The 20,672-nt window shown below is 41.6% G+C and overlaps 1 protein-coding gene across 2 annotated transcripts in view; it reads right to left on the bottom strand.

Annotated features, from left to right (window-relative positions):
• LOC113142338 (anoctamin-4) overlaps positions 1–16,098 on the bottom strand; it is a 30,535-nt gene extending 14,437 nt beyond the window's left edge. Inside the window, exons 1-6 of one of the 2 annotated variants that reach the window (XM_026327338.1) lie at positions 15,567–16,098; positions 13,781–13,855; positions 6,253–6,477; positions 1,526–1,726; positions 1,231–1,379; positions 904–1,053 (exon numbers count right to left, since the gene is read on the bottom strand). In XM_026327338.1, the coding sequence (XP_026183123.1) occupies positions 904–1,053; positions 1,231–1,379; positions 1,526–1,726; positions 6,253–6,477; positions 13,781–13,855; positions 15,567–15,792 (1,026 nt within the window). In that variant the 5' untranslated portion in view covers positions 15,793–16,098. Of the gene's footprint in view, positions 1–903; positions 1,054–1,230; positions 1,380–1,525; positions 1,727–4,725; positions 4,950–6,252; positions 6,478–13,780; positions 13,856–15,566 lie in introns of those variants that run through there. The other variant, XM_026327337.1, reaches the window with a different exon arrangement.
• Between the last annotated feature and the right edge of the window lie 4,574 nt (positions 16,099–20,672).

Genomic DNA, 20,672 nt, shown 5'->3' with positions numbered 1-20,672 from the left:
ACAGCAGCACTTAGCTGTCAGACCTCGGAAGACCGGGGCCAAAGCCTCTGAGTATTTCAAAATTCAGCAATTTGGCCACTGTGATTGAGCATTAAACTGCTTCTTCACATAAATTGGTATTGATGTTGCTCACATTGCCCACTATGAATACAGCTGCAGGTTTGCCAGAGTAATCACAGCAGAACTTATTCTCTGTCAGCACAGGAGCCTACCAAGCATCCCATTTATTTGCAGCTGTCAGTTTTCTAAGAAGTGAGCTATTTTTACTTTATGACTTGGCCACAAAGTGCAAAACCCCTTTTTATGAGGAGTGGGTGCAGAAGTGTTTTTCCTCATGACACATATGGATGCTCATGTGGTTAATGAGGGCATTTTGTATTTGGAGCCCCAGGTAAAGGGGTTCACTAGTTGATTTCAACCATGCCAAGGTGCCCTTAAGTAAAACACTAAATTTCTACTAACTGGATTCCTGCTCTCCAACTAAACCTGTGCTCCATTTCTCATGGAGTGCAGGAGAAAAACATTATATAGTAGTAGTTTGACTCATTATTGAAGTAAATATCACATTTAAATCTTTGGTCAAATAAAACAAACAGATTTATATAAATGACAGACCCCTTGGTGGTGTTTAATGTCCCTCTTCTGGTGACAAAATGTGGACCTAAATCTAAAGTGCTTTGGAGCATAGTGGTGCATTACTCTGCAACGTTACTGTCTTGGTACAGTCTCTCTTCTCTCATCAATGCTGTCGCCAACTGCGTTGCTTTCAGTGAAACCAAACTTTGATAAACGCACCATGTACATTACAGACAAAGTTACTGTGTGTGCATGATTGTGTTATGTCTCATTATGTTGGATGACACCATATGACTTGATTATTTAGCTTGTGTAAATGTTCTTCACCTCCTTTTCCAGGTGTAAGCCCTCTGCACGGATATTCCGCTCAAATACCTCCCGCTTCTCTGACTGCGAGCTGGACTTCCTGTAAACCAGGATGTAGTCGATGCGGCTCTTTCCATCGCTGAAACAAAGTCCGCTGGACTTATTCCTCCCCTGGGAAAAGGCAGATGGACAACAGAGAGAGAATCAATTTGAAGACGTGGGAATTTACCCAGCTGTTAATTTTACACATCTTTCTACTCTTTTCTGTGTAAAAGAAGCATATATCTTCAGCTGGGATAAAAGGAGCTGTGACTCTGAGAATCTCAGAGCCTAAATTTCCCCACTGACCTCTGGGAGATCGGAAGCAGACTTTGTGATTTCATCGAGAATGCTGCTGTGGGTGCCCGGGTTCAGCAAGGTGGAGTCCTCGTCTCTGGAGGGGCTGCTGACGCCCTCTGACATCTCCCTCTCAAGCAGCACATTAACATCCTTCACAGCTGGAGAGAAGATGGTAAAAGTGGAAAAGAAATCTCAGTATGATGTTGTTTATCTTGCTAAATTACTGTAGCGTCCGTTACAATACTGTTGAACATCAGTGTCTGAACAAAGACAGTCTTCAGGCCCTGCTGGTGGTGGGTCTCACCAAGAGGCGGCACGTCATCTTGAGTGCTGGAGTCCGGGGCTTCAGCCGAGGATTCCTCCATGATGTCTGCCTTCCTACAGAGGGGGAAGGCAAAAGGTCTGTCCGCTGCCTGGTAGCCGGAGGCTGAGGGCTGCAGCGGGACTCTGTGGCGTTGGGGGCTCTGCCGCTGGGGCTCAGACCCATGTAGAGATAAACTCACACCTAAAATACAGACAACTTCATTTTTAATGTGTTTCTAAGTCTTTTGACAAGGTTGTAGGGAGCAAGCAGAGACAAAAGTGACACTGTAGATGACAAGCTCCTTTACAGCCTTCAGCCATGACTGTAACTGTAGCTCTCATACAACAAAAGGTCACAGTGAGCTGAACATCTGTCAATCACCACTGATACACTGATTGAGCAGTAAAAATCTATATTCATAACAAAATCTATACATACTCACTATTCAGCACTACAGTATGGGCATTATACTCAAGGAATACTTCCACAAAACTACTGCCTGCAGAGTAGACTGCTCTGTAGTTTCCTTCTAGCCCATTCTCATGCTCCGTTGAGCTGTTTTGCTCTTCTATCATGTTATTTCTTCAGTTTATAATATGTTACATGTGAAATATCTTCCACAGGACAGAACAGCTTTTCAACCTGAGGCTGGAGTTTTTTTAGTTTGGAACATACTGTGCTAGAAAGCTTTGTGCAAGATAGATATTGTTTCTTCTGGGTTGTTGCTATAGTATAAAAGTGAAATTTTAAAGGCGGCATGAGAAGAGAGGAAGCAAGAATTGAAAGCGTGCCAGACAGAGGGAAAGAAAGAGAAAGGGAAAATGGCAGCTCAGTAACTTTTATCTCCTTAATAAGGATTAACCTTGAAAAACCTTGAAAATATACACATTCACCATGGGAACACACAAGGTAATTGGGTCTATTTGTCAACCTGACTGCATCCTTCGCGGGGGTGAAATAATTCAAAGCTTAGCAAAACAGCTTAAACCAACTCTATCCAAATAGGCCTGTATCTGTTCCTACTTCCAATTCTCTGGTGACGGGCGACGCTTCAGCAGAGGGGATAGCTGTCGTACAGGTCTGCTCACTGAATTTTCATTGGTGACAGCAAAGGTGAGTCAGCTAAATTTTTCTGCTGAACTGTAGTACGAGCGACAGAGATAGATGTTGAGGAAACATCTCAGCTTTTAATCAGGTGTTCGTGATTTGGAACGCTGGATCCTACAAATGCAACAAAAACAAATGCGATCAATTTCATAATAGTGAGAAATAAGTGCTTAGCTTTTACTTCTTTAACTCAGAGATAGTGCACATTTCACTGAGCGAGTTGAGGGTACCTGCAGCAGTCAGAGAGCAAAGCTGAGCAAACTTTCTCATCACTTTATAAAACATTCATCCATTTGACTACAGCCCTCCTGCTGCCATACTCCATTTAAACAAACATTACTCCCAGCACCTTATTACTGAGAGCAGGTGAATATGGACCAGTCGATTCACTGTGTGTTCACAACTTTCTCCACATGAACAGAGAGATAAGACTGAAGTAATCATGTTTGGGCCACAGAAACAAAGAGAAAGTGTCAGCAGTCATGAGGCTCTTTCTCTGAAATCAAAAAATCAGGTTAGAAATCTAGGGGTAATTTTCTACTATTCCATCCTATGGCCAACCATGGACTTAATGGTGACAAGGATTGTAATGCACGGGAATATGGCTGCTCTAAAATGGAGCAAGAAGGGAAAATACTGTACAAAAACATGTTTTAAAGCTGCATCTGTTGATCAGTTGCTCAAGGGCAGGAGATCATTTTACACTGCAATTACTGAGTCATTTGCACATGATTGCATTCATCTGTCCACCTGATGAAAATCAGTCTCATAATTAGTCTGTACATACAGAAATTGAGAATCATCTTGCTCATTTAAATCATTTCCTTCAGTTCAAAGATTCATACTCTGTCCCTCTTTAATTCATTCATTCTGTGTTTTTTTATAGTTCAAAAAGATCAGTAGAGTGAGTCTTCTCTAGTAAGCTGATCTCATTCAGTCACCTGATTCGTCTTTCATATACAGTACAAAGTATCAATAATTTAAAGTCAGCAACCCAGTAGTTTGATTCAGGATCTCAAGTATTTGGAGCAAGTAGCTCATGAAAATGAACGTGTGGTTTAGTAAGTAGGCTTCACCTGTTATTTTAGTGGCAAATGGTAGCGTATTGAAAAAGAAAGATGTGGTTTGACGCAAATTTGCCCAAGCGGTGCGTGGCTACATGCTTCATTATTGGAAGATTAGTATACTCACCCAATTAAGCCTGCACTGCCAAATTATATGCAACAAAATACTTTGTCTAGAAAGGAAAGAGACACATTAAATTATGTGGCATGAACAATAACAGTACTTCATTATGGGTTTCTATTCTTTATGAAGTTTTGACATTTCCTTATTGTATAAATGAAGGCATATTTGTTATCTTTGTGCTTTAGTGATGTGAGACAAAAACAAAACATGCTTTGCTAAAAAAACGCTGTAGACACACAGACACAGCCCATCCTGAAGATGACAGCTCACACTGAGAGGAGAATAAAAGATTGCAGCTGGAAAGGGAAGGTGGCGGGGGTGTGTAATGTGTAGCTGAAGGGGTTGGGTGTCAGTCACTTGTGCAGAGGAAACAATTGTTCCATCCAGATGCACCCATCATGCCCTGGGATGGACGGGGGGAAAGGGGAGTGGTGGGGGGATATGTATACTCTCCCTGTTGGAAAGAGGTTGAGATTTCACGCCTGATGACCTGCTACTGGTGCCTGGATGACATGGTCACAGCACACACACACACACGCGCACACACACACACACACACACACACACACACACACACACACACACAGCGGCATGACCCATTTCTGTGTCTTAGAGTTGATGCATTATCGAAGATGAAGAAGTCAGGTGTATAACAAGTAATACAATCCAGAGAAGCTCAACAGCTCAGAGACAAAACGAGAGTGTGTGAGAGAACATGTGTGTGAAGGTCAAATCTTTGCATGTTAGCAAAGAGATGAAGCTGCGTAAAGAGGAGTGTGAGTAGGACACGGGAACACTTGGGAGAGAGAGAGAGAGAGAGAGAGAGAGAGAGCACTGCAGCAGAAAACATCACTGACCATAGAGAACAGCATGCCTTTGCTTCAAGACAACTTGACGACACTCACCGTGCGAAGGTGGACTGAGGTAAGGAGGCAGCTTCACTCCTCAGAGGGGAAAAGGTGGAGGGGGAGGGGGGTAGCTTCCCAGCAGAGCTGCAGCAGATGCCAAACAGCTAGAAATCTCTTCTCCATGCACATACACATGCACACAGCGGTCACCCCCCTTACCCCCAGCCCCAACGTGCAAATGACCTCCCTGAGGGACGCAAACTCGACGTCCCACGAGGAAAACCAGCATCCCCACTTCTTACTCCATACTCATCATCACTGCATCAGTTGATCCATCAGCAGCATACACACTCACACACACGCGCTCACACACGCGCGCACTCAAACAGAAGGACCTGACATAGTGAAGATGCTAAAGCCAGGCAGCAGAAAGCTCACAAAGGCTTCTCTGAAGAGAAAAAAACACGAGCATGAGCAGGATGTTTACAGTGAGAAAGAGCGAGCCAGAGAGGAGGTGCATGCCGCTCATTGGCATTCCTAATCTGTCTTCCTTGGCAGCCAATCAGAGGTCAAGCTGCTCTGGCAGTGGCCAATCAGAAAAAAGGGCTGGCTTTGTAGTGCTGCTGTAGTCCAAAACAGTGACAGTTGACAATGATAACAATGTTGGTGTGTACCTGAGATGGACACTCAAGGGCACACACAGAAACACACACTCTAGCTGACAAACACACATTTACTACTGCAGGTGCATATTAAATGATAGGTTCCCAGGTTCCCATGTATCCTAAAAGAGTCTGAACATGTCCATGTACAAGGTCCTGATGTGAAATTTCATTGGTAACTTCAGTCTGCAGCTCCAGTGAACTGAAGTCTTGCAGTTTCAAATGTATGCAGTAATGTTTAAAAACAAAGGTGTTCTCTGTGTATCTCGCAGCAATACATTCTTAAATCAGGTGTTTCTTAGTACTTCAGATCGAAAACACTGGAGCACCTATGCACCCTTACCCTGTATGTACATTAGGATCTGCCAGAAATTTCAACATGACTATGGGAGGTACAGGTGTTATTAACAGATGGGTTTTGAGGATATTATGGTGTGTTTTATAAAAGACAGCATATAGACTATAAGGAAGTCTTTGTTTTTTTCCAGGTATGTAGCCCCTTTTGAATGCAGTGTCATTCAATAGTAATTAAGTTATTGGCAGCCTTGCTCCACAGCCTCATTAAAGATCTCAGGAATTGAAAAAATGTCACCTTCTCCTAGAGGTGGTGATATACTGAACTCACTGCTTGAACAGCTGTGTCCTGCTTCCTGTAATGCATGATGTCTGCTGCAGAACATGTACTTCTTGTTCTTGAGTTTGCAGAAGTGGAAAATACATATGCATTTTTCCTTTCTTGTTTCTTTAATGTTGGCACACTTATTCTAGGTTGACTATATATGGACTTGCCTTATGCCTTATGCCTAAAAGTCTGACACTAATGAAGACACAGTAGTGCGGATGTGTTCTTTCATTTAAAGTCTGCAAATCTGTCAGTGTGCCCCAGTCTTTTCTTTATGGAGATGTACTGTGCTCTACGTACTCGTGCTGCTGTCACACAGCGTCTCCTGACTGGCGCTGCGGGTGGGCAGCGGCGTGATGGACAGTGACGCCGGGCAGGACACCAGCTCGAGATGCTCACTGATGGGCGGGATGGCAGAGGCCTCCGAGTGAACGCAGTCTGGACTGGGCAGATTCTGGCTGCTCACTGGGAAAGGACTCTTCCAGTGGGAGAACTCGATGGCCACTTGACCCCCAAGGTCAAACCCTGCAGAGTCACCGCAATCAGAACAAAGACAGATGGACAGAAATGAGATTTTAGAAAGCACTCACTTTTCAAGTGTCACAGAAGAGAAGTATTTTTCTAAACTTTGTCTAAAAGCTTTGTTTTATATCCCTAAAACTCCAAACTCAATAAACATATTATATCATACATGACATTATTGACCAACTAGAACCAGTGAAATGCAGATTAACATTGTTGTGAACTATGACACTGCTCTATGGTGTATGATCATGGGGGGGCAGGTCTTTGTAATGCAGGAGGACAAGTGAACAGTTAAAAGCATCATAAATACCACCCCAGCTATGTTGCCCTCTTGTGTTGAAAGCTGTTGAAAACATTTTTTAAAAATCCAACTTCATATGTTATCAGACATTAGCCAACATTTTTTGGATTGCTTACAGAGAACAGGATGTGCCCAACAACTCAACAACACACTGTCATTAGGTCACAACACTGACAAACTAATAATATGCTTCTTCGTGCAAACAGTAATATAGAAGCACAAGGTACCGCTCTTTAAATTTTATATGAATTTGAGTCATGACTAAATGTTTCCAGGTGCAGAATTGATTAGATGACCAGTCAAACAGCATCTTAATGTTCTGTTTTAGCCATGGTTGACAGGAAAGGAGTATTGAGCACTTTCCCCTCTGTCTTTCCATTAGGTCCTGCAGACTGGTGATCCAGCTCGGCTCACCTCCAGCCTTCAATTTCTCCTCAGCAGACTTCTCTCTCCTTCTCTCTGTACGTTTAAGGCTAGACTTAAAACCTTCCTTTTTGACAAAGCTCATAGTTAGGGTTGGCCCAAGTACCCCTGAACCATCCCTTAGTTATGCTGCTATAGGCCTAGACTGCCCGAGGACCATCGGTGCTCTGAGCTCCCCTACCCTAACCCTCCCCTCTCGTCCTCTCCTCCCCCCTCACATGTATATTCCACCATTGAATGTCACTAACCTTGTGCTCTCTCTCTCTCCCCTAGTTTGTGCTCTCTCTCTCTCTCTCTCTCTGTTCTCTCTGTACCTTCTGCAGGTTTCCCTGGTCCTGGAGCTGTTTATCGCTGATGTGCAGTTACTGGTCCCACCAACCTGCAGTGTCTATTTGTTGTTTATTGTTGCTGTTCTTTTCTCTCTCCTCTATCCACTCACCCCAACCGGTCGAGGCAGATGGCCGCCCAAACTGAGCCTGGTTCTGCTGGAGGTTTTTTCTTCTGTTAAAGGGAGTTTTTCCTCTCCACTGTCACCAAGTGCTGCTCATAAGGGATTTGTTGGGTTTTTTTTTTGTTTTTTGTAAAGTGCCTTGAGATGATTTGTATTGCGATGTGGTGCTATACAAATAAAACTGAATATTATTGAATTGAAAAAACTGAATTCAAGAAGCCTCACACAACACTACCTGGTGTCTGATTGATCCCAGGTTCGTTGTTCAGGACAACAAGCCCATACAGAACTCATGGGAGTTAATGAACTATTTTCAGAGGAAAGAAGAACCAGGAGTCCTGTAACAGGTGGTCCAACCCCCAAAGAATCAGTGTGGAGTCAGTCTGGGATCACATGAATAGATAGAAACACAGCCCGTGTTCAGGTCAAACCTGAGAACTGCTACTGGTTTAAGAGGTAAGGGAAGTGCTGCAAATACTTTTAGGTAGAGATTTAGGTTTGATTCCCTTTACTGCACTTTCTATGAAGTTAACTGGTAAATGAAAAACGATTTATGTAAATACTGAAAACACCCCCTGTGTATTTTTAGTGCCCAAAACATTTGTACTGTACTGCCCTTTCAATTTCCAGTCTTTGTGCTACCTTCTTTCTGTGGATTCAGTCCCAATTAAAGTCTCCAGATTTTTCCTCTGATTCTACCCTTCCCCCGTTTTCCTCATTGTTCACTCCTGACTGCCACACCCAAACACCTGTCTCCTTCACGTGTCCTCTCCATGTTTGTTTGTTTGTCTGGACTTATGTGTGGCTTGAGGGATTTAACGCCACCTAACCCTTTAAAATGCGTTGGGCCGTTGCAGTTTTGCAGGCTTTCTTTAAAATTCGAGATTGGCCTTGTCATTACCAGGGCTCATAGCCATAGCGTTGGTGTAGTTATAGATCAATTTAGGGGATCTTTGTTGTTGTTTTTTTCTTTTATTTGTTTGTTTTGGGCAGCTGATGAAATGAGTGTCCGTCAGTTGTAAGGAGGAGACAGGGAGAACAGCAATCTCTTCCTGTTTCTTCTGCATAGCCTGTTGCTGCATAGCCAGCGGTGCCTGTTGGAGCTAGCTGGAGTTGCAGATATGACACCAAAGTGAACAGGCTAGCCTTTTTGGACTGTGTGAAATGAAATTAAAATTCACAGGTCTAATTTTGCTCACATACAGAACAGGATACTGTTTTGTCCTGCTGATTTTCTTTGACTGAATATGTAAAACACCATTATGATTGCATGTTACAGTGGTTTGTGGGTTAGAGCTCTTTAACGCCTATAAACACCAAACGAATAAATGCCAGTTGCTTCATGCAGGTACTGTATGATGAATAATGTTAAGCCTCTGTTTGATGTGCATTTAAGAGACTTTGTTTGAGAATATAGTAGACCTAATTGAACAACTGACTAATGACAGAAAAAAATAAACAGGTATACTGTGTCTTTTTAAGATCCTGTGTGTCTGATCAGTAACACTGATTAAATCCTGTACTGGCAGTTTAACAGGACTGAAGCTCTATCTGATTACACTGGCACAGGCAATGTCAGTGTCTGGTATATTTTGAGGAAACAGCAAGAGAAACAGCATTGTAATAACCCTAATTACTTATGTACGTGCTCTTCTGTGTGTCTAAGTTGACCCCATGCTGTGAGTGGATATTTGTGGTCACTTGGTCAAAACTATACAAGCAAAAGGAAAAACCCATACACATGTGTCTGAATGGCATTATGTTTGCAGTAGCAGCATGTAAAAGCATCATTTTGACTTAACAATGCTCTTTGATTTTTAGGGCTTTTTCAGGCTAAAAATCATAGTAGCTTAACTTTAAACAAGGTACAAGACTAGAAAACATTCAGCTTGGCAACCCAACATTTTCATGACTACATAAAGAATAATGAAGATTACAGTTTGAGAAAAGAATTCTTAATTGTTATTGACTTTGTTTAGTTTAAAACGAAAAAACTCTCTGCTTCACCAAAACTATGTGGGTGTGGTTACCTCATGCCTGGTAAAATAAGAACGCAACCCAGCAAAAAATATAGATTTTACGAATTTGACATCATCAAAGAGTCATTGTGGACCTTAAAAAATTGTATTTTGTGCAGAAACATCCTCCAGCTACGTACAGACTAAAATAATTTAAAACAACCATTACCTGACTGTTGGATTTTGCTTTTTAAACATTAAGAAACTCACTGACACAACATTTCTCAATATTCCTTTAAAGTCATCTCAATTGGCAGGAGGGGCAGAGGTGATAACATACACCTGGTGGGTATCTAAATGCCCTCCAAAGCACACCATGCAGAGGTAGTGTGTTCTAAGCAATATCTATCTCACTGTCATCAGAAAAAAGTGCCTGCGTAGCTCTCTGAGGAGAATGTGGCCCAGATATGTAGCACCAGCCCTTACTGACACCTTCAGAGGTTGCAAAACAAAAGCAGGTGCAGATATCTGGGCCACATGCTCAACTGTGCGATGACAGTGTGTTGTACACAGTAATCATGGAGAAATAACAGGCTGAAGTCGTTTAGGTGGATGGAAGGATGGTGTGATGGGGAAACATTTGCTTTAATGGTCCCTCTGTGTTTCTAGGGCTGAGTGTGTTTGAACACGGAATATGTTTGAGAGAGTCAGTGCTGTGGGTGCAGAAGTTGCAGCAATAGAGTAGCAACAGTACAAGAAAATATAAGGCTTACTATATTGTAGTATGAGCTATGTGTGAGATAGAGATGGAAAATGCAAAACAGTGGGGTTGTCTCAACATTTCAAAATAACACATTTTATTCTGAATGTTTTACTTTGAATAAGTTACTTGTTTTTACATGGAGATTTTACAGGGCTCTTTATTCCACATTCTCCTGCAGTCTATTGTGACCATGTGACACTGTGAACCCACAGATTGAGCCTGAAGGAGAAATTGCTGCATAATTGGCCCAAAACAGGAGAAGTGTGTGACCTGCTTTCTGTAAATACTGTGTATAGTGAAAAGTCTTATGGGAAAAAATGGATCCCATATGGTTATCTTGTGCAACCTGTTTACTGGTGCAAAACCTGAAATGTGACCTTGGTTTAGATAAATGTTAGCAGGAAGAGAAAGAACTTTCCTTGTAAGACTAAAGACGTATGAAGTTTTAGTCATAGTGCCCCCCCCCCCACCAAAATTTGATCATTTCAAGGGTTAATATAGAATATGTATGTTCATAGCTCCTTGGAAATGCTTCATCTCTGATGTCAAATATGTAATAAAATTGCAGACAAAGAAGACCTACATTTGAAATGTCAGTTCTTTAATCGTAGAACACTGGTCAGTGAGTGATTTGACGTTACACCTGTTTTAGGGATGCAACAAACAACTATTTTAACCCTCTGGGGTCTGAGGGTGTTTTGGGGCCCTGGACAAGTTTTGACATGCCTTGAGATTTGTGCTTTTGTCAGCTGCTTTTAAACATATTAATGGCTAAAGTCTGATAACACTGTAATCACACTGGGCTACAATAATATGTGAGCAGCAAGTTTATAAATCATTGTGTTTTTGAGAAAACAGTGTTTATGCATGGGTAGTGAAAAAATATAATTTTTAAGTCACTGAAATAAGACCATAAAACACATACAGAACATTGGTTCACAAGACTTTGGAGAAATGCATGTTGTAGTGTAAACTGTTTGCTGTTTCTCTTGCTGTTACTACATAGCAACCATCCACCTGTGCATTCACAGTATTGCTCACATTTACAAAGTGGCCTGGGATGGACTCAAATCCCTGGCCTGAATCAGTGTTTCAGTCCGCCCCTTGTGTGAGCTTCGCTGTGTCTCTCACTGTGGCTGCATGTGTTAAAATGACGACTCCGGTATCTGGATGTGATTCTCATGACACTCTCTGGAGTTTGTGAACAGAGAAACATCAGTTTGGCAGACACAGCAGCTAAAAAAACTAAATGCACCAGAGGAAATGGGAAGCCTAAAAATGCAGAGGTTATACAGTGCCCTCCACAATTATTGACTTTATATGAAATCATGTGTGCCACAATTATCGGCACCCTTGGTTTTAATACTCTTGATCTTAATACATACAACGCCCTTTTGCCAACAAGACAGCACTTAATCTCCTCTAACATCTCACAAGGTTGGAGAATACAGAGAGAGGGATCTTTAACCATTCCTCTTTGCACAATCTTTCCAGATCATCCAAGGTCCGGGGTCCTCTCTTATGCACTCTCTTTTTCAGTTCACCTCATAGGTTTTCAATCGGGTTGAGGTCTGGGGACTGAGATGGTCATTGGAGGAGCTTGTTTTTGTGTCTGCTGAACCATTTTTTAGTAGATTTTGCCACATGTTTTGGGTCATTATCCTGCTGAAAGACCCAATAACGACCAATTTTACCACATCTTAATGAGGGGTGCCAATAATTGTGGAGGTCACTGTATGTGACATGGGTTTCATGTACATGTCTTAGAGTCAGTGAGGACCAACATCAGATAAACCAGAAAGTCTGTCTGCTCAGTGAGATGCACAAGTTGCTGTGTCATTAGACCTGAGAAATAATCGAATTTGATCAATAATATTGATTAGTTGCTGCAGCCCTACCTGTTTTTCATGTCATCCTTCACTGAATTCTAGCCACAGGGTAACGATTAGCCCTGTATGAATAACTGCAGTAAAATTTTAGAACAAAGAAAAAAGGTGGAATTACTGGGAGATTATAACCACTTAAAACTTGAACAAACACACGGTGATGCTGACTGGTATTTTCCTTTCAAACAAAAGCCAGGGCTTTTAAATCACAGGCAGTATGCAGGGCAATAGATCAGTCCCTTTGTCAAACCTGCCGAGTGTGTCTCAATGGCTCAAAGGTCTACCTCAGCACTTCATTAGACAGTTTCTTTCTTTTTTTAACACAGAGAAGAGAGAGGAACACGGAAAAAAGCCACACAGCCCGATTTGAACCCAGACTCTTCACTGTCCTCGCCCACTAACCAGGTACGACTGATATTCATCAAATCCAAGGTCTGAATTTTACAAATGGTAGTAGGTTGCAGTTTTGTGATGAACAGCTTAATAAGCAATACACTATTTACTGTCAACAACTCTAACCTACGAGCAAAAACATGTCGGGGAGGAAAACTTTAATTTGTTTACTGCTTATGAAAACCCATTTTAGTTCACCTGGCCTGCTGTCAGAAAGCTTACTGTTACTGACACTTAGACTAGATATACACAGATATACATGATAATTTACATGGTCATTTTTCTTATACATACCACAGTACCAGTAGTGACACACTCCTAATGTTAATGGGCACATTACTGCACAGTGTAAGTTACCCCTAACACCCCAACTCTGATGTTATGGCAAACCAAATCAAGAAGTTCTTACTAAAATTGTGAGAATCATTTCAGACTCTTAGAAGACTGCTGGACTCACAGTTGTCAAAACCTTGCGGCTACATTACCCAAAATATTACTCAGCACGCAAGCCAGCAGTTCGATCATGATTCAGGTGTGTTATGGCAGGAGAACTTGTTATGTCTTGGCACATAATCACCACAAACAGTTTTGCAGTGGAACAGCATGACATGAAAACATTGTAGCGCTACTACAGGCTGCACCAGACATTTGTCCATTTTAGAAATATTTTGCTAATCCTGTATGAATTTAATGGCCCATCTTCCACTGCTCACTGGTTCGACAAATATGTTACTGGTGTTTCCTGTGTGCAGATCATTGTACAAAGGCCAGTGATGTTACATAAATGTGTTTGCTAGTGATGTGTACTTAAGCGAGAAAGCCACTACCAGGGGTCTTTGGTTTGGAAAGCTAAACAACTCAGCTGACTGACCAGGTATTCCAGACTGTCTGGTTCCCTGCTCTTGTTCACACACACGGAGTGGGGAGTGGAGTGCAATCTACAGAATATACAAGTCCACTTTTACAAATATTTCATTTTAACTAACAACTAATAAATAAATAAATAATATAATCAATAATATCATTTTGTAGAGCCTTGATGTTAACGAACTGGGTGCAGAAGAATACTGTCTAACACATGCAAAGCATTTTTTTTCTGTAATGGAACATCTGGAACAAAGCACTTACCAATGGTGATCTGACTGACACAGCTGTAGAAGGTTCCTGAAGAGGCATTGTAGCTGCTACTGCTGGGCTCACGGTCTACAGCAGGAATAGAGATATCACACAATGTATGGCATCAAGTTGAGACTTTTATCCAAAGCAACTCACAGTGCACCAAAAGCAATTTTTTAAGCACAGTTAACTATCATTTCAATTCCCAGCAACTGATTTTGTAATTGATGTTCTAGACTTGTATTAGTTCCAAATGTGTGCAGCAAGCCCACTGGTACTGTTCCTGAGAGCTCGAGAAAAGCCATGACCCTGCAGCGTTACAGGAATGAAATACCTAATCCTGCAATGTTAGTGCCCTGCTCCCCACACTCAGCTACACTGGGAAGAAAAAAAATTGACCTTGGCAGAGCTAAGGGAATCAAATTCACGAGTCTGGCAACTTTATTGCTCTTGTCTACCAGTTTATATAGAGAGAGAATAAAATCATCCACTGTGGTAGAACACTGAATGAAATTCATAACACTACGCTGTTAAGAGAATGAGCCATAATCCTGGAAGTCTTACAGGAAGAAAACCCTTCACTGACCCTGACAGCATTAATGGCTGTAGACTTTCTAGTCTGAAGTGCTGCCTTTACAAAACCAAAGCCTTTAATTAAAGGACCACAATATAACATAGGTCAGTATGGCACAATTCAACCACATTTAAAAAGTGGTTTAACTCATGACATGCAACTTTGCATGTAATTCTTCTAACATTAAGACAACACAACCAGATCTAATTATGAGTTCACCTTCAGACCTTTTTATCAGATGACTAACAAGCTGTTTATCTGATTAAAAGCAAATCAAATTGTGAAAGTATGTCTAATTACCTGCAAACTGAGTGGCTACTGTATAGAGCATTAACCCTTGATAGCACTGCTTGCTATCTTCGCGGTTTCACTGTGAATTATTAAAATAACTAAACTAAGTGCCTCGCTTGGAGCCTATAAGGAAGGAGGAGGTTAAATAATCGGTGTCTCAGCAGAAGAAAAGATCTGCTCTGGCACTGCAGCCAGGAACTGTTTCAGAATTATCTCACTAAGAGCTGAAGTCTTCTCCTGCAGCACAGCACGGGCATTCATCACCCACAGAGAGCCTTTACAGCTCAAACACTCGCATTTTCTTACATGTTTGGAGATAAAGCTGCAGGTATCATTTATTACCAAAGCTATAGGATGTCAGCACATGGAAACCATATCAGGCTCTATGCAGCCTCCAATGACATCCATCATTTATCATTAGCTTAACTTTATGTTTAACAGTATTTAAACTGTGTACATATTCACTTCACTCACACTGAGAGCAATGATACTAGCATTTCTTAAAAGTAACATCCAGTAGTAAAAGCATCTTAAGTGTCTGTATAACAGCTTCATGGGCGGGTGTACACTATTCTTTTATTGTGTGTGTAAAGAAGCCATATATTGTGACAGCATTAATGTCTCCATAGATGATCTTTTGGCCTAATTGTAATGTTATATTAGAAATGTAAGTATAGAGACTATGTTTCCTGTTCGTATTAAATTGGTGTAGACTCTACACAGAACTTCCCAACTAAGATTCCACTGTTTTACACACTTAAATCCACTAATCCACTAATCCTTACATTTTGTTGTACCAATCTGTCACTTAAAGCCTCAAAATCTAATTTCAGCCCTTACTTCAGCATGAAATAATGATGAAGTAGATGAAGCAAGTATTCATAAGCGAGTGTTCTCCTTTTTTCTGTTCCCATATGGTGCGTTTTTCTTTACCTGCGGATCCGGAGGAAAGACGCGTCGCTACGGCACGTCGCGGGCTGCGCGGACTTCCCGGACAAACCCGTACTATCTCGTCCTGACACTGCAAACAGATGACCTGGTTCTCCTGATTTTCTCCGACCTTGCAGGAGCCAATGTGCTCGCCCCCGGGCTGGATCTTCATACCTGTGTTTATCTGACGGACCAGTCGCATGTCTGCTCCTGCCTCATACTCCAGCATCCTCCTCACCGGCGGTCACACTTTTTACGCATGGTTTCGGTGTGTGACACAACAGCTAACTTGTCCGATACCTCGAGCATCCCTAACTCCTCCCTCTGTACACTTAACCGAGCTCTGCTTATCCACACCCGCTCCCAGCACAGGCTACACTCCGCTCCATCACCTCAGCCTCTCTGATCTTGTCGCGCGTGATGTTGCAGTCTTTACGCACAGCTGCAGGCGTGGCTGTTTCACGTGGGTAGTGAGGTCGCAGTGTCAAGTTCCTGTGCCAGTATTAATAAAAAGTATATACGGTATTGAGTAGGAAAAGATTTTTTACTGATGAAAAAACCTCCAGCCTCCACCACCACAGAGGCAGATGGCTTTTTAAAGGAGACAAACTCATTTTAAAGGCTCTGAAAATTTCAAGACAAATTATATAGTCGCAAGAGGCGCTGAACTCGACTCGAGCGAACCGCAACAGCGTGGAAAATAGAGCATTTTGATCAGGATGCCCTATAGGAATTTTCTGCCAAATTTGGTACAGTTCTGACAGACTAAATGTTTGGCTCTCCATGAACCTCCTCTTTGGTCTTCCTCTAGGCCTCCTTCCTGGCAGCTCTAACCTCAGCATCCTTTTACCAATGTAGATCTATCAACATACCAACTTTCCCTCAAAGCAAAATCGTAAAAATTAATTCCGAAATTTGGATAACTTAAGCTGTCCCTCTTGTTTAGATTAGGCTGACCAAGAATGAGCTCATTTGGTGAAACGCCCAAGGAGGAGTTCGTTCAATCGAGTTGAGCTAAAAACGGCGAACTCAATGACCTCAAGAGCCATTCATTTGAGGTCGTTTATGAAACCTATAAAATAGAAAATTTTCACGCGATTCTGATTTCTGGGCAATTTTTGGTGAGTTTTCACACGTTAGTCTTGGCCTAATGCCTAGTGAGTCGGACTTGTAGCCTGAAAATTGCAGGTTCGAGTCTAAGGTTCGGCAGGAATTGTGGTGGCACAGAGTGAATAGCCAGTGCCCTGTCCACCTTCAGTGCCATGACTGAGGTGAGACCCTTGAGAAAGGCACCGGAGCCCCAACTGCTCTCCGGGTGTGTGTTCATGTTGAGTATGAGTGTTTAATGTGGGTGTGTGTGGTCTCATAAGTGATATGTCACAGGAGAGATCACAAAAGAAACCAGAAAGATGGAGACAAAGAAAGTCTCAAGCATGAGCTGACGAGGAGATTAGAGCATGATAAGGAGGACTACCAAAACAAAATAGAGAAAAATCTACAGCACAGCAACATCAGACAGCTGTGGATGGGAATTAACAATTTCACTGGCTGTAAAAAGACCAGGAACCAGTGGCTGATGTTCACAGAGCCAATGAACTCAACAAGTTTAACAGGTTTGACACTGCAGCAAATGCCCCATCTTGTCCAGCCACACCCTCTCACCGTTCCTTAATGTCTCGTCCTCCACCTGTGTACAGCTACACCTCCTCCCTCACCTGATGCTCCATTATCTGTCACAGTTACAGGAGTGACGCTGCAATTGCAAAGACTGTGCGATCATAGAGCCCACTGTGTGGGAAGGCAACTGGCCCAGATGGTGTATGTCCAAGGCTGATTAAGGACTGTGAGCCTCTTCAACCTGAGTCCCAGCTCTGTGGAAAACATCTTATATTGTTCTAGTACCTAAAGTAAAGTGTCCAGCTAAACAAAAACCACTACAGGCCAGTTGCTCTCACACTTGACTGTTTTGGCTCCATTCCTGTACACACTGTACGCAGCAGACTTCACGTACAATTCAGAGTGCTGCCACATTCAGAAGTATTCTGATGATACTGTGATTGTTGCATGTATCAGGAACGGACAGGAAGAGGAGTACAGGGCCCTGATGAACTCCTTCAATGACTGGAGTCACAAAAACTAAACTGCCACAAACTAAACACCTCTAAAACCAAAGGTTCCCGAAGGTCTAAGCCCTCTCCTCATCCAGTCAACATCTGTGGTGCAGACATTCAAGTGGTGCCAGCCTACAAATATCAAGGCATGAGCCTGGACAATAAGTTGGACTGGTCACTGAACACAGACATTCTATATACAAAAGGGCAGAGACTTGGGCTTAAGTCCTTAGACATCTGCAGGAAGATGATGCACATCAATTAAGTTTACTACTGACTGCAATGAAAAGGTTACCAGGTGTAAATTTGAGGCAAATTATAGCAAACCTTTGCGGTAGAAAACACTTTAGTTGAGGAAGGCCCTTTGGCTCAAGGGAAATAGCCCAGATCTGTCGGGCAATAACTCAGCTACTGCAGAGATCCTTTGTACTGTTCTACATTTACAAGCAGAGTGTAGCCCCAGACTCTGCTGAGCAAGGTCCAATCTGCTCCCCGGTAATCAAACATGTCTGCTTTAGTGTATTTACCTTTGAATCATCTCAGACTTTACCTCACACCTGTCATTTGTGGATGCTGCCCTCCCACCTAAGATAAGATAAGACAAAATGAGATAAGATCAAATAAAATAGAATAAGAGAAGATAAACTTCCTTCATTTTATTGTAGGGTTTGACCCCCAGTTGCCCCATCCAACCCTAGATCATCCCCTACACTGGTTTTGTTTCTTTTGTTTAAAATTAAGAATGTCTGGAAAGAGCTTATTAATATAAGAATAATTAGACTGTAAAAATATATTTGTGAATCTTCAAATTGTTCCATTTATTTATAAAGTAGGACTGTATTTTTACTGTGCACAAGGACCCAAATATACCAACTTCTTATGCCACCCTAAAAAATCTTTTGCCACCCTTTGTAAAAATTTATAGATCCGCCACTGCAACAAAGCAACTTTACTGGACAAAATGTGAACAGGTCCTTTGTGTAGATTCATCCAACATTAGGCATTTTTGAGAAAAGGTATGCCATGCTGGTGGACCTGTCAAATTCTGTGACCTTTAGCAGTGCAACAGTGAGCTTACCTTACACTGTGCTTTGTGCATGCAAAACATGCAAAACTTTAACGGAAGAAAAAACCTCCAGCAGAACCAGGCTCAGTTTGGGCGGCCATCTGCCTCGACCGGTTGGGGTGAGTGGATAGAGGAGAGAGAAAAGAACAGCAACAATAAACAACAAATAGACACTGCAGGTTGGTGGGGCCAGTAACTGCACATCAGCAATATACAGCTCCAGGACCAGGGACACCTGCAGAAGGTACAGAGAGAGAGAGAGAGAGAGAGAGGGAGGGAGAGAGAGAGAGAGAGAGAGCACAAGGTTAGTGACATTCAGTGGTGGAATATACATGTGAGGGGGGAGGGGAGGGGAGGGTTAGGGTAGGGAAGGGAGGGTAGGGTTAGGGGAGGAGAGCTCAGTGCACTGATGGGCCTATGGCAGTCTAGGCCTATAGCAGCATAATTAAGGGATGGTTCAGGGTTACCTGAAGCCAGCCCTAACTAAAAACCATTAGGAGTGCAAAATGGTTTGATAAGAGGTTCATTAGCATCAAAGCTTAACAACTCTGGGTATTCAGCAGAATTTTAATTTTAATGTGTCATAGAAAAGACAAAAATCAAAACAATTATTGATAATAGATGCATGTATGAAAAGTGTAACAAAGCAGACTATATTTAGTTCTAGGTAAAAGCATTATAAACCTTCCATAGAGATGACCTGACCTACAGGTGTTCTTTTTCCCTGTGGCTATAGGGAAGGTTTGGAGAGAGCTGCTCATTTAATTGCAACACTGATCCAAATAAATAAATAAATAAATTTCTTTAAGTTGTGAGAGTTGCTAATTCTCAAAAACAAACACAAGTGTGATGAATCATCTCAGTTTTAATTCGTCCGCACGAACAGAAGACCTCTGTAGCGTTCTCTGCTGCTCCCCTACAATTTCAGAAATAAGCAAAGGGGTGGACTCAGCATCAAAAGACCCCAAAGGTTTTCACAGCTGTTATCTAACTGCAGGCATTTAATGGCACTACACAAATGTTGGCAGTTATTTACAGGCATCTAAAACACTAAAACCCCATACCATGCATTCTTTAGCCCAACACATTTAAGTGACCCTTTGACCACTTGTTACAATTCTACTATGAAACCAAACAGAAGTAAAACTTCAACTCCACTTTATAACTCGTGCTGTGTAAAACAACCACAGTAGGCTCATATGTTTTAATTTATAAACATCCAAAAAACTACTTCTTGCCTGATACATGTTTACTTTTATCTATGTATTCTAGGTATTTCCAATTTATTTTATTTTATATTTCTGCTCCACTACATTTCAGTGAAAAATATTGTATCTTTGTATTCGATTATATTTACTAAATATAGTTGCTAGTTGTTGATGAAGATTTTGTAATATGGTTTAGTTTCAGTTTTTAGTTTTATTTAATTAGGAAATATAATTAAGACCAAGATTTGTTTGACAAGACAGACCTGAATGAAATATAAATACAAAGTAGACAGATTTCCTGCAACACTAATTAAAACAATAACAAGTATTATTAATGATGAGCTATTAAAGTCTTTCAAGGAAATTATAAATTCATTTACCTCATGGGATGTTCAATGTCTTGGCAATTTAGAGTTAATGCTTTTTAAATAATGCCACATGTGTGTTGACATTTTCTTGATCCCCCTGAAGACCAACAGTTGAAAGATAAAATCATCCAAATATGTAACATACAGTAAAATACAAGCAAGATAATGAGTGCATTTCTCTTTGCTTTAAGTACATTTTGCTGGTTATGAATACTTCTGTACTTTTGTAAGTGGTGTTTTAAATGATTTTATTCAGTAGGAATTTAGCGTTAAATAGGAATGCTGCCTATAGATTATCACAGGACAATCAGCTATCATATTTCAGACAGCGAACAAAAGGTGAAACATGTTTGTCA

Source organism: Mastacembelus armatus, chromosome 23, assembly GCF_900324485.2.
Source record: "Mastacembelus armatus chromosome 23, fMasArm1.2, whole genome shotgun sequence".
NCBI lineage: Eukaryota > Metazoa > Chordata > Actinopteri > Synbranchiformes > Mastacembelidae > Mastacembelus > Mastacembelus armatus.
Note: the sequence above shows the minus strand (reverse complement) of the source record. Positions and strands in the feature narration are given on the sequence as shown.